The sequence below is a fragment of the Vulpes vulpes genome, chromosome 14 (genome assembly GCF_048418805.1).
Source record: "Vulpes vulpes isolate BD-2025 chromosome 14, VulVul3, whole genome shotgun sequence".
In the NCBI taxonomy this organism is placed as follows: domain Eukaryota; kingdom Metazoa; phylum Chordata; class Mammalia; order Carnivora; family Canidae; genus Vulpes; species Vulpes vulpes.
Window position 1 is genome coordinate 96,746,584 of NC_132793.1, and position 12,209 is coordinate 96,758,792.

Here is a 12,209-nt window from a genome sequence, read left to right on the forward strand (position 1 = left end):
CCATTATATCCAGTCCAGAAGAGCCTGGGGAGTGTGGAGTGAATGCAGGGTGTGGACCAGGAGCATGGCTGAAAATGCAGTGGGAATAGTTAGCAGAAAGAAGAAAGCATCTTCCAGACAACCAGCTGGGAGACAGGCCAAGGGTCCCAGCCAGGCATCAGGACCCTGGGGGAGAGAGGTCCTCTAGGAGAGGCCTTCCAGTTGCCAAGAAGTCATGTTGGTGGCTGGCCTTACCCACAAAGGCCTCCTTGGAGGGCCTCTGCCTGGAATCTCACCCTCAGACCTGGAGCTACCAACACTGATGCCAAACCCTCTGCTGATGAGCCATGACATGGTAACTATGGCCTAGATTCTGCTGATTCTGGGAAGGGGCAGGGCTGTGAGTAGGCCACCTGGTGACCTCTTTCCAAACAGCTAGGAAGGAGACAAACATCTATGAGACCACAAGTGCCTTGAGAACTATATCACCTAAACTCATGCCTTCCTCAAAGTGGCCAGCCATTGGCTCCTGGTTTACAATAAATGTTGACAAATGTTTATTGAATACAAAATATTACCCTCAAATAAATCAAGTGATATTCAGTGATCTGACCTCTCAACTATGTTAGGTAATCCTGCTATAGCTCCTGGTGGTCCACTCTCCTTCCATCCTGTTAATTCTCTTCTCCATTATGATGGAGAGGCCTGAGTCCAAGTCCCAGATTCCCCTGTGTGACCTTCTGTGAGTCTCATAACCTCTCTGTCTCACTTTCCCTATCTGTAAAATGTTGGCAAAAAATAGTCCTTACCTCACAGGGTGACTGAGTTTTAAATATGTTAATATTTTTAAAATGTTTGGCACACAGCCTGACCTATAATACATGCTTTGTGTTTGTTCAATGAAATTTCTAGTTCATGTCTCTCTCTCCCAATAGATCATTTGCTCCGTGAGCATGAGGATGCTGTCTGTGTCAATTACTGCTGTTTTCCCATTGTCTGCCATACCGCCTGGCAAAGAATAAGTGCTGCATAAATTACTGCTTATTGAATGAATAAATGAGGACTAACAGCCTCATCAGGGAAACTTCTACTCTGTTGTTAACAAGACACTACTTCTGCCCAGGAAAGAGCACAGAGTAAGCAGGACAACTTTTATGCCACAGCAAATTCTACAGGGAATTTGAGGAAATAACTCTGTCTTTTCCTAAGACTATTTCATGAGTCTCTTTCAAAGACTATTTCAGAACAGGTCATCCACATCCCATCGAGACGTTTATTGAGCATCTATTATCTGCATGCACTGAGAATATCACAGTTCGCCTTCTGCGTGCCAGACCTTTACTAAAGCTCACTATCTACTCTCACACGCCTTATCTCATTGGAGCAAACAGAGGTATTACTTTAACAGTTGTGAAACAGAAGCTCAGAGAAGGAAAGGAAGGTATGCAGACTCTAAAGCAAATGTTGGCTGAGATGGTCACCTGATTCCCAGCTGCTGGTCTTGTGCACCGTGCAGTTACCTTCTGCTGAAAAGCTCAGGCATTTACGAGTTAGTAAACACTGCCCTATCCTCAGGGCTCTAACCAGGGCCCCACCTCAGACACAGGAGACAGCTCGCTCAATCTGCCATGCCTAGATGTGACTCCATCCTCACCACACACTTTAAAAGCTGAAATCTTATGCTCACCATTCTGAATATTCCTGCTACTCTATAATAATAATACTCAATGAGCCCAACAGCAGGAAAAGATTCCCTTGCCAAGCTCTCAACAATTTGCTCTTCTCTGACAAAATGACTATGTGATTTATTTTTGTTTGCCTTTGGGCTTTGCTGCTAGGGAGTTGGTATTAATTTTCCTGATCAACTACATCCCTGGAGCAGACCTTCCATGGCATGTGTTTCAGCATGTGGTTCTTATCCCCACCCTGGCCTTACAATATATATATTTTGCTATACGTTTTCCCTAGCCCCGGGTGTACATGCTTTGTTTGTTGTTTGCCATGCACGCCATGTATGGCATTTCTGTGGTAAACTGCTGCAGATCCTAGTGTAGTGAAGCATGGATACATGAATTTTGTGACCATTTTTGAGAACCTACAGTGCACCAAGCACTATGAGATGCTCTGGCTACATTATGTTCAAACCTCACAAAACTCTGCCAGCTAGTTATAGGTACAGATATGGAAATTGAAGCCTGGAGAAGTAAAGGAACATGTTCAAAGTCAAATAGCCTCAAGGTGATAGGATTCAGACATGAGTCTTCCCACCTACAAAGCCTAAGTGTGATCACTATGAAATAATAAGTGATGCAATTTATTTTAAGCCCATCAAATGAACCAATGTTCATTGAAGAGCATTTTATATATTTTTCTGACTATAATCTTACAAAGCAAGTAGAATGGGCATGTTTAGTATTCCTCCTGAAGTGATTGTCACAGAATCATCCAGTTGGGAAATGAAAATGAGTCCCTGACCTGGACCATAGGTCTCAAACTACCTCCATGGAGTCCTAGGGTTTTGGAGACATAGCTGCCTCCTGGGCTCCACACCAGCAGATCCTATCCTACCTGTTTGGTTTCCAGTGAAAGATTTCTTTGAGAAAAAGATTCGTCTTCTTTAATACACTTTGAAAGCCATGGTCCTCACTTACTGGAGGAGATGTGGCATCCCTAACTACTCACCAATCATCTTGAGCCTTCCAACTCTATCCATGAGCAGGGCAGAAATGATGTTCCCGGGCAAGACAGACAGACTGCCAAGGAAGCTGACGAGGTAAATCAGGAAGTCATTATCCTGCTCAAAGTCCATGTGGCAGCCCTCCTTCTGCATCAGAAACGTAGAGTTGATAAACCGGCAGTTGATGAACTTATGCTCATAGAGGTCTGGGGAGAGAAAGAAACCTTTGATTCATGTACAGTGGACAGGGGCTGCAGAGAGATGGGGTAGAGGCAAGAATGGAGTCATGCTCTTTCCATGGGTAGGCTGCCCTAAGCCTCCAGCAATAAGACAGTCTTAAAGTCAAGGTGACATGAGGCCAGATGTGGATGAAGAGAGAAAACTGTAACAGTGTGATGACTGCTTCAACTTCCCGTAAGCATAGGAAATGAAACAAATGCTCACAGAGAGGCATGTCTGAATACATCATCTCTCAAGTAGGAAGCAGTCCTGTTTCTATCAATGAGACAACACTAAGGTCCACACCAAGGCTGAACCACTCCTCCGAGGCTACCCAACTTATAGGAAAGAGAAGACAAGAGAATTGAATCTGAATTGAGGTGACCACTCTAGAGTCCATGCAGAAACCTGAACATTCTTCAAAATAAAAACTGTTTGCAGGGTGCCTGGGTAGCTCAGTTGGTTGAGAGTCTGACTCTTGGATTCAGCTCAGGTCATGATCTGGGGGTCCTAGGATTGACCCCCCACATCAGGCTTCCTGCTCAGTGGGGAATCTGCTTGGGATTCTCTTTCTCCTTCTACCTCTTCCCCCACTCGTGCTTGCTTGCTCTCTCTTTTTCTAATAAATAAATAAAATATTTTAAAAAATAAAGATTAGATAAAATTTTAAAAAAAGAAAAGTAAAAACATTTGCTCAGTAGTTTCCAGGGTGGGGAGCAAGGGAGATGAATATGGAGAACACAGAGCAGAGAAAATGCTCTATATAGCATAATAATGGTGAATATATGCCATTATACATTTGTCTATGCCCAAAGAATGTCTAACATTCTTTACAATGAACCCTCCTGTAACCTCTGGACTTGGGATAATTATTATGTGTCAGTGTAGGTTCATCAGTGGTAACCAATACACCACTCTATTGGGGAGATGTTGATTGATAATGGGGAAGACTAGGAGAGGACAGGAGTTCTATGGAAATCTTTGTACCTTCTTTCTAATGAAATTAGAAATCTAACACATCTCCAAAAAAATCAAGTCTTAAAAAAATAGAAGCCATTCGCTTTGGACCTAGTTCCCAAGTCTTCCAACACCTTCTAACACCAACTCTTTAAGCAGAGAGTGTGTCTAAGTGGGCTCTCAGAAAATCTGGGTTTCAGGAACTGGCTCTACCACTGACCCTCTCTAACCTTCCTTAAACCTCCTCCTACAAAATTAGAAAAGTACACCTGGTTCTCTCCATCACTTCCCAGCACTGACATTTCATGACTGCAGGTGTCTGCAAAAATCCCCACATGAGAGTATGCAAACCACAAGGCAACATTAAAACTTGAAAGAAGAAACTAAAAGATGCCTGAGGTTTTAATGACAAATAGGAAGTGTATAGCACTCATTTTTTTTTAAGTTCAGCCTTAAAAAAAATTTAGGAAGGTACATCTCATAATAGATCATTTAGAGACTGAAGGGTATGTGGAGGCCAGATATTGAACCTCTAGAAGCTGACCTCATGGAAGAAGATGTTCTTGCATAAACCATGGTGGTGAGGCCTTGGAGAAAATACTGATATTGGCATGGTAAATGGAGTACAGTGGAGAGATCACAGACTTTACAACCAAGCAACTGAGGAATGAGTCCAAGCTCCCTCGGCTTGCTAGCTGTGGCCTTAGGCAAGAGCTAGCTATAAAATGGGAATAATTGGGATGCCTGGGTGGCTCAGCAGTTAAGCGCCTGCCTTCCGGCTCAGGGCGTGATCCTGATGAAGTCCCACATGGGCTCCCTGCATGGAGCCTGCTTCTCCCCCTGTCTGTGTCTCTGCCTCTGTGTGTGTGTGTGTGTGTGTGTGTGTGTGTGTGTGTCTCATAATAAATAAATAAAATCTTTTTAAAAATGGGAATAATTGTGCATTTCTCACTGGAGACAATGTAAATGAAGCCCCTGGAAAAGCTCAGGATGGTCTCCTCATGTCCCAACTCCACTCTGTATGTTATTAATATATGATGGTAGTAAATGTAACAAAGAATGATAGAATGGTGGAACTTTGTGAATATTTTTTTAATCATCGAAGCCTGAAAGGTACCTTTTAAAAATATTCTTATTGTCTCGTTTTATGCACAAGGCTTGAGAAGATACAATTTTCCCTTTTCCTTGATTATTGTGAGAACGTGAGCCTTGAAGTTTGCAAAACTCAAATATGTGAGGTCTTCAAGAATGCACTCCATGCATAAAATGCTGCTCTCCTGGAATGCTTAGTTTTCATCTGTGTCATATTTTGTTCCTACCAAAGATCTGAAGCACATATAACATCAGTCTCATTGAGATCAGAGCACTCATCCAGAACTTTTGTTTCCACTTCACACGTGGTAAAACATGAAGACAAATTAAATGCATTGGTAAGGACTGGGCAACTAATCTGTGCCATACTTGGGCTAGAACTCATTTCTCCAACCTAACACTCAGTAGTCATATCTGTGTATACCTTGATACTCTTAAAGCTTATGACTGAGCACTTTGCTTCTTACATAAGACCAGTCCACCCTTGATACTGTGCACCCACACCACCCATGTTCTCACCTGTGTTATAGAAGACAGTCGATTCAATAGTGCAATTTTTGAAATAGGTATCAGTAGATGTAACATCTTCAAAATAGCACTCGTCAAAGAATGTGTCCTCAAAGAGCACATGTTTAAAGTACATCTTTGTGAACCTGTGGAAAAGACGTTAGTCCCTGAGTAATTCAGCCAGGAAGAGAAAAGACTTGAGACCAAAATGGAAAGCACAGAAAGGCAGAAAAAAGAGAACTTCAAACCAAAAGATGCTGAAACATTATTTTCCAAGGTTAGTTCCCTATTCCTTAGCTGATGTTTATAAAGGAGGGAGGGCAGCAGGAATGTGGAAGCTGGTATCCAGTCTGGGTAGATACCGGGGTGTTATGAAGCAGCCTGGTGATTCCCAAATGCATTCATGGACCTTCTGTATCAGACTCATCGAGATATGGACTAGTGTGAAATGAAAATACTGATAACATGGCACTTTATGAGGAGCTTTAAAAACATGCAGGTCTGGGGTGTCTTGGTGGCTCAGTTGGTTAAGCGCCTGCCTTTGGCTCAGGTCATGATCTATCTCAGGGCCCCACTTTAGGCTTCTTGCTCAGCAGGGAGTCTGCTTCTTCCTCTCCCTCTACCCCTCCCTCCCCCCACTTGTGCATGTTCTCTCTCTCTCTTGCTCTCTCTCAAATAAATAAATAAATAAATAAATAAATAAATAAATAAAATCTTTTTTAAAAAAATGCAGGTCCCTCAGCTGGTCTTAGTAGGTTTGGAAGCAATAGATTTGTGAGGGGCTAAGAATCTTTGTTTTAAAATTTTCCCCCAACAAAGATTTGGAGGGACAGGCACTTTCATCCATATGGTTGGTAGAATAAAATTAGTGCAGCCTCTTGGGGGAGCAATTTTGCAAAATTTCAAACACGCAATCTCTTTGCCCTAGAAATACGACCTCTAAGAATTTATCTTACCTAAGCTTGCTCACGCATCCAAAGAGATACATTCACCAATGTTGTTGCAAAATTACTGGCAGCAAGAATTGATTACTAGATGGATGATGAGTAGGTAGACAGACAGACAGACAGACAGACACCACCCAGTGGAATAGCATGTGATTGTTACAGTTTTTAGGTAGTTTATATACCTTAATATGGAACAATTCTCAAGGTATATTGTTAACTGAAAAAAAATCAAATGCAATACAGTGTTTCTAGCCTGTGACTATTCATATAAGATATGCCTCTAAATGCATAGAATACACACAAGAAACTGGTGGATGTGGTTGGTCCTGGAGAGGTCCAATGGGAGTTGGGAATGAGATAAACTTAATTTTTCCTTTACATCAAGCATACATATTACTTTTTCACTTAATAATAAAACAGATGAAAGCATATAGGGGACTTTGAGGTGCAACCACATTTGAGAGCCACTGCTGTACTCCAACTCCTACATGAACTTAATAGGAAAAAAAACAATATTGCATTCAGAAACATATACCAACATACATTAACATCATCCTCTGCTGGACCTTTACCAAGCTTGGTCAAACTTGAAACTAGAAACCTTGGATATGTTTTCATTTGTGGAGAATTACAACTCATTTATTTATCTATTCATTTATTTATACACTCAATCTTCAGCAAAACTTACTTACATGGTATTAGGTGCTACGAATACAGAGAGGAAAGATATGGTTCCCGCCCTCAAGTCTAATTGGAAAAAAAACAAGCAGACAACAATACAGTGGGAATCACTGTGATAGACGTAGCATAGGCTATTCCTTTTCAGGGCAATCATATTATTCATCCCATGACCTCAGATAATGATCAGTTTCCCTTTCCATTTATGCTATATTATATTCTGCTAACAACCCTAATCTAGAACCACCTGTCACGAATTTCTGCAAACAGACCCCCACCACACCCAGTAAAAAGGCCTGAGCAAGTGTTTCTCAAAGAGAGATCCCCAGAACACTTGTGTCAGAACAAAACAGAATGTTGTTTAAAAAAGATGCAGTTTCCTATTTTCCTAGACCTCTTGAACCATAATCACCAGAGGCAGATGTCAGATCATTTAAAACATGTGAGAGTCACTGGTCTAGATTAGTCAAATTATTTTATATAACTTTTCATAGGGTCAAATTTGCTACAGACTTTTAAACAGGGGCCTCCAAAGGCTATCACTGGACTCTTCATATCTCCATGGAGATTGGTAAGCCTTGTATTACAGGAAGATGCCTTCAATTTCAAAATTAATGTAATTTGTGTGCTGAATATGTTTACTCAGGAAAGCTATTCCTGGATTCTGTCTCAGGTCTTTGCCTTGCTTAATATATCCTTCTCTTTAATATAGTAATAGGCTGCTGATGTGGCCCCCAGATATATTTTAATGTTCTTCCAAGAGTGAGTGAGGGAGCAGAGCCATAAATCATAATGGGCCTGACGCAAGCAGACCTTAAAATGTATCTTCAAGTGAGTTATAAAAAGCCAAAGTTATAAAGAAAGAGATAAAAGGAGAAAGGACCAAGGCATATTTCATGAGTCTTTATATAAATCATCCCCTAGCTCTCATTTATACACTGAAATGGTCTAAGATTCTTCACTCAGGAGAGTTCAAAGGCTGAAAGAAAAGTTAGTGCAAGTATCTTCTGGAACATGTTCTATTAGAAAACAGGAGCCATTGGCAATCCAGAATCTATGGCAGAATTATTACTACAAATACTTTATGTTAGTCACCCTCATGGCTGATGGTCAGTCCACCAGATGGTCTAAACTATGCCAAAAATTGTATCCGTTTAGTCACTGTGTTTTACTTGATGGCATCCTCAAGAAGCTCAGTCTAATGAAAGAGATAATCAAGGAAACTGGTCATTAAGATTTAGTGTGATAATTATCAAGATAGGGGTATGTTTCAAGATCAGTTCAAAGGGGGCACTTGTGATCTGGTTGGGAAAAGCATGAGGTGACCCATTCTGAAGGACAAATAGAGGTTATCCAAGAGAAGACATGGAGGACGTGCAGTCCAGGCAGAGGAAACAGCATGTGCAAAGACATGGAGTTGTATTACATAGACCCTTTAACTGCGTTTTCAAAAAATTGAAAAGTAGAAAATCCTCTTTTAGATAAATTAATTCACCTTGTGGGAAGAAAACCAACAAAGGGTACAGTTCTCCAAAGCTTCCATATACATATCTTACTACAATAAGCCTTCCAGCCACAGCAAAATGAAATAGAATGCTTTGGAAAATAACTGGAATTCTAGTCTCTCACACATTATCTCATGTCAGGTCCTAACCTGAGGTAAAGCAGAGCATAAAGAAGAGGATCATTTGCTTCAGAAAATATATGCTAGAGCGTGCCTAATTTTCTTAAAGAGATAAGGAAAGTGGTAGTCTTGCCTGATATTCCATATAACTTGTTAAATTCTCCAATGTGGTCATAAGGCCTTTCTCCCACCTCTGATACCACTCTCCAAAAACCAAAGAATGGAGTCCAACTTTCAGAGCTTAAGCACCAAGAGATCTCAGGCAAGTCTTTTCTCCTCTCTAGGTTGACACTTAAAAATCTTTAAAATAGAGGTATTGAGGAGGAGTTTTTTTTCCAGCTCTGTATAGTTCTATAAATGAGGAGTGTCTTAACTGTCTGTTGCCTAAAAAGAAATAAAAGAGGGGGGTCCCTGGGTGGCTCAGCAGTTTGGCACCTGCCTTCGGCCCAGGGCTTGATCCTGGAGTCCCAGGATCAAGTCCCACACCAGGCTTCCTGCATGAAGCCTGCTTCTCCTCTATCTGTGTCTCTGCCTCTCTCTCTGTGTGTGTCTCTCTCAAGAATAAATAAATAAAATCTTTAAAAAATAAATAAAAGAGTGGACTGAGGATATGACCATCTTTTTTCTCCAAATTGTGAAAATATTTTATCATGGAGAATAAGTATTCATGGAAATACTGGTTCCAATGTCAATCTAATAGACTCTCTAAGAACATACATTCTTTTGCCTTGGTGAATCTGCCAGTAAACCCAATTTCCTTTCTTCCCTTTCTTTTACACTCAGGCTCCCTGAGGAGGGAGCAAGATCTCATCCCGTTCCTTTTACAAAGATCCTAGCACATGACAGCCTTTGTAAACAAAATCTTAAGCAAGAATTATAAAAACAAAAAAAAATTTTTAAAGAATTATAAAAATAGAATTTAGGAAAAAAGAGAAATAATAAAGAGAAAAGCAATTATTGACTTGCAAGAGGAAAAAAGTAGAACAACTTCATATGTAAATATTGTTGTAAGCATCCTAAGTGAAACATTAATTTAAACATGCCAAAATCTGGAAAAAACACAAAATTCCTTCACCTGCTAAATGGATAAAATTATAGTAGTACATTCAGACCATGGAATAGTAAGTACTCTGTCATAAAATAAACTGCTGAATGTGCAACAATATGGATAGATCTCAAGTACACAATGCTAAGTGAAAAAAATAAGATTAAAAGGCTTCAATGTTGTAGGATTCCATTTATGTGACAGAGAGATCACTGGTTGCTAGTGACTGGAGGTGGAGTAAGGGTTGATAAAAAGTGGCATAGGAAATCTGGGGAATAATGGTATCTAGATTGTGGTGGTTACATGACCATATGCACTTGGCAAACTCAGAATTATACTATAAGAACGGTGAATTTTACTATATATAAATTATACTCCAATTAAAAGGAAGTCCCGGGCAGCCCGGGTGGCTCAGGGGTTTAGTGCCGCCTTCAGCCCAGGGTGTGATCCTGGGGACCTGGGATCGAGTCCCATGTCAGTCTCCCAACATGGAACCTGCTTCTCCCTCTGCCTGTGTCTCTGACTCTCTCTCTCTCTCTCTCTCTCAAGAATAAATAAATAAAACCTTTAAAAATAAATAAATAAATAAATAAATAAATAAATAAATAAATAAATAGAAGTCCCAACAAATTTCTATGGTAATAAACAAAAAAAAAACAAAGTTCAAATACTAACTAGATTGATTCAAAACTCCCACACCCTGTAAATGCTTAGCAAAAGAGATGTACCCATTCCTAAAAAGGTCTCTATTGTCCTACATATCTGACTTTCAACCAAATATTACAATACACACAAAGAAGTAAGAGTAAAACAGCATTATGTTAAAACAATATTTTTTAAAACAGGTATAAATACGATATCATTGCTGGAACTATTAGGTAATTTAATATAACTTTAACATAATGCCTTAGTGGAAAAGGTGAATAACATGCATGCATTATAGAGAATTCTAGCACAGAAATGCAAACTATTAGAAAGAGTCGACTAGAAATGCTAGAAATTTCTTAAAGCAGTAAAACAGATTAAGAATACCTTTGATGAACTCACCAGTAGACTCATCATATTCAAGGAAAGAACTACCTGGCTGGTATATAATTCAAGAGAAGTTATCAAAACTATGACATAAAGAGAAAGAGAAAGGGGAAACCCAGAAAAGAGTAACCAAAGACTTTGGGAAACTATCAAACAATCGAACTTAAGTGTGATTGGAATTTAAGAATGAAAAGAGAGAGAAAATTTGGCATAAGACATTTTGAAAGAATACTTGGGTAGCTCAGTCAGTTAAGTAGCCAACTTTTGATTTTGGCTGGGGTCATGATCTCTGAGTCATGAAGTCAAACCCCATATTGGGCTCTGTGCTATGTGGAATCCTCTTGAGATTCTCAATCCCTTACCCTCTGACCCTCCCACTGATGCCCTCTCCCCCTCTCAAATAAATAAATCTTTTTTAAAAATAGCATTTGATACTTAAAATGCACTTCTAAATAATTTGTGAGATGAAGAGTAAATATTACTGGAAAATATAAAATATATATTAGTAAGTATAAAAAGTTGTTTGATGCAACTAAAGCAAAATTGAAATGAAATGTACCTAATTAAATTCATTAACTTTTAAAAAAATCAAGAAATACAATAAAGAAACTAATGAGACATAAAAAAGTAAATCCTAAGAAGAAATTATTAAAGAAAGGAATATTATTATTTAAATATAAAATATGCAAAACTCCAGTAAGACTGATTATAAAATAAGACCAAAAGCACATGCGTAGTATTAGCAATAAAAAGGGAGGATTTATTATTGAAAATCTAATAAAAACTTAGAAGTCATAAAACAATGTTATGAACTTTGTGACAATATATCTAAAGCTTAAAAGAAATAATTTTACAAAAGAAAAATGAGCATACCTGAATATATTAATGCCATTTAAAAAATAAGTTGGTAATCAAAATCTGTTGCCTTGATTAATGGCAAGCTGATATAGTTATAAAGGCTAGCTTTACCAAATCTTTAAGGAAACAACTACCTCTATCCTATATAGTTTGTTTTGAAAAAGACCAGGGAGAGGGACAGAGAGAGAGAGGCAGAAGCAGACTCCCTGCTGAGTAGGGAGCCCAATGAAGGGCTTGATCCCAGGACTCTGGGATCACAACCTGAGCCAAAGGCAGAGGCTTAACTGACTGAGGGACCCAAGCACCCTCTTCCTTTACTTTCTAAAGATGATGATTCAAAAACACACAGCAGATGTCATACTTAAGAGGGAGATACCAAAAGCACCCTCTGATGTCAAGATACCTGTTAGCACTGCTCGTATCCATCAACTGAATGAGAGATCCTAATCAATGCAACACAATGAGAAAAGAACCCAAATACCAAGGTAGGAAAGGAGGAAATAAGACTATCATTAATTTTTTTCAGTGTGTCTGCCATATACAAGAGCTAGGCAAATCTACCAAGAAGCTATCAAAATGAATGGAGGGTTGGGC

At 39.4% G+C, this 12,209-nt stretch overlaps 1 protein-coding gene across 17 annotated transcripts in view; it reads right to left on the reverse strand.

Annotated features, from left to right (window-relative positions):
• Positions 1-12,209, reverse strand: part of SV2B (synaptic vesicle glycoprotein 2B) — a 173,548-nt gene that overhangs the window by 6,892 nt on the left and 154,447 nt on the right. For all 17 annotated transcript variants that reach the window (XM_072737217.1, XM_072737226.1, XM_072737220.1 and 14 more), the window contains 2 exons: positions 5,444-5,577; positions 2,662-2,862 (listed from right to left, as the gene is read on the reverse strand). In XM_072737217.1, coding sequence (XP_072593318.1) covers positions 2,662-2,862; positions 5,444-5,577 — 335 coding nt within the window. The remainder of the gene's footprint in view (positions 1-2,661; positions 2,863-5,443; positions 5,578-12,209) is intronic.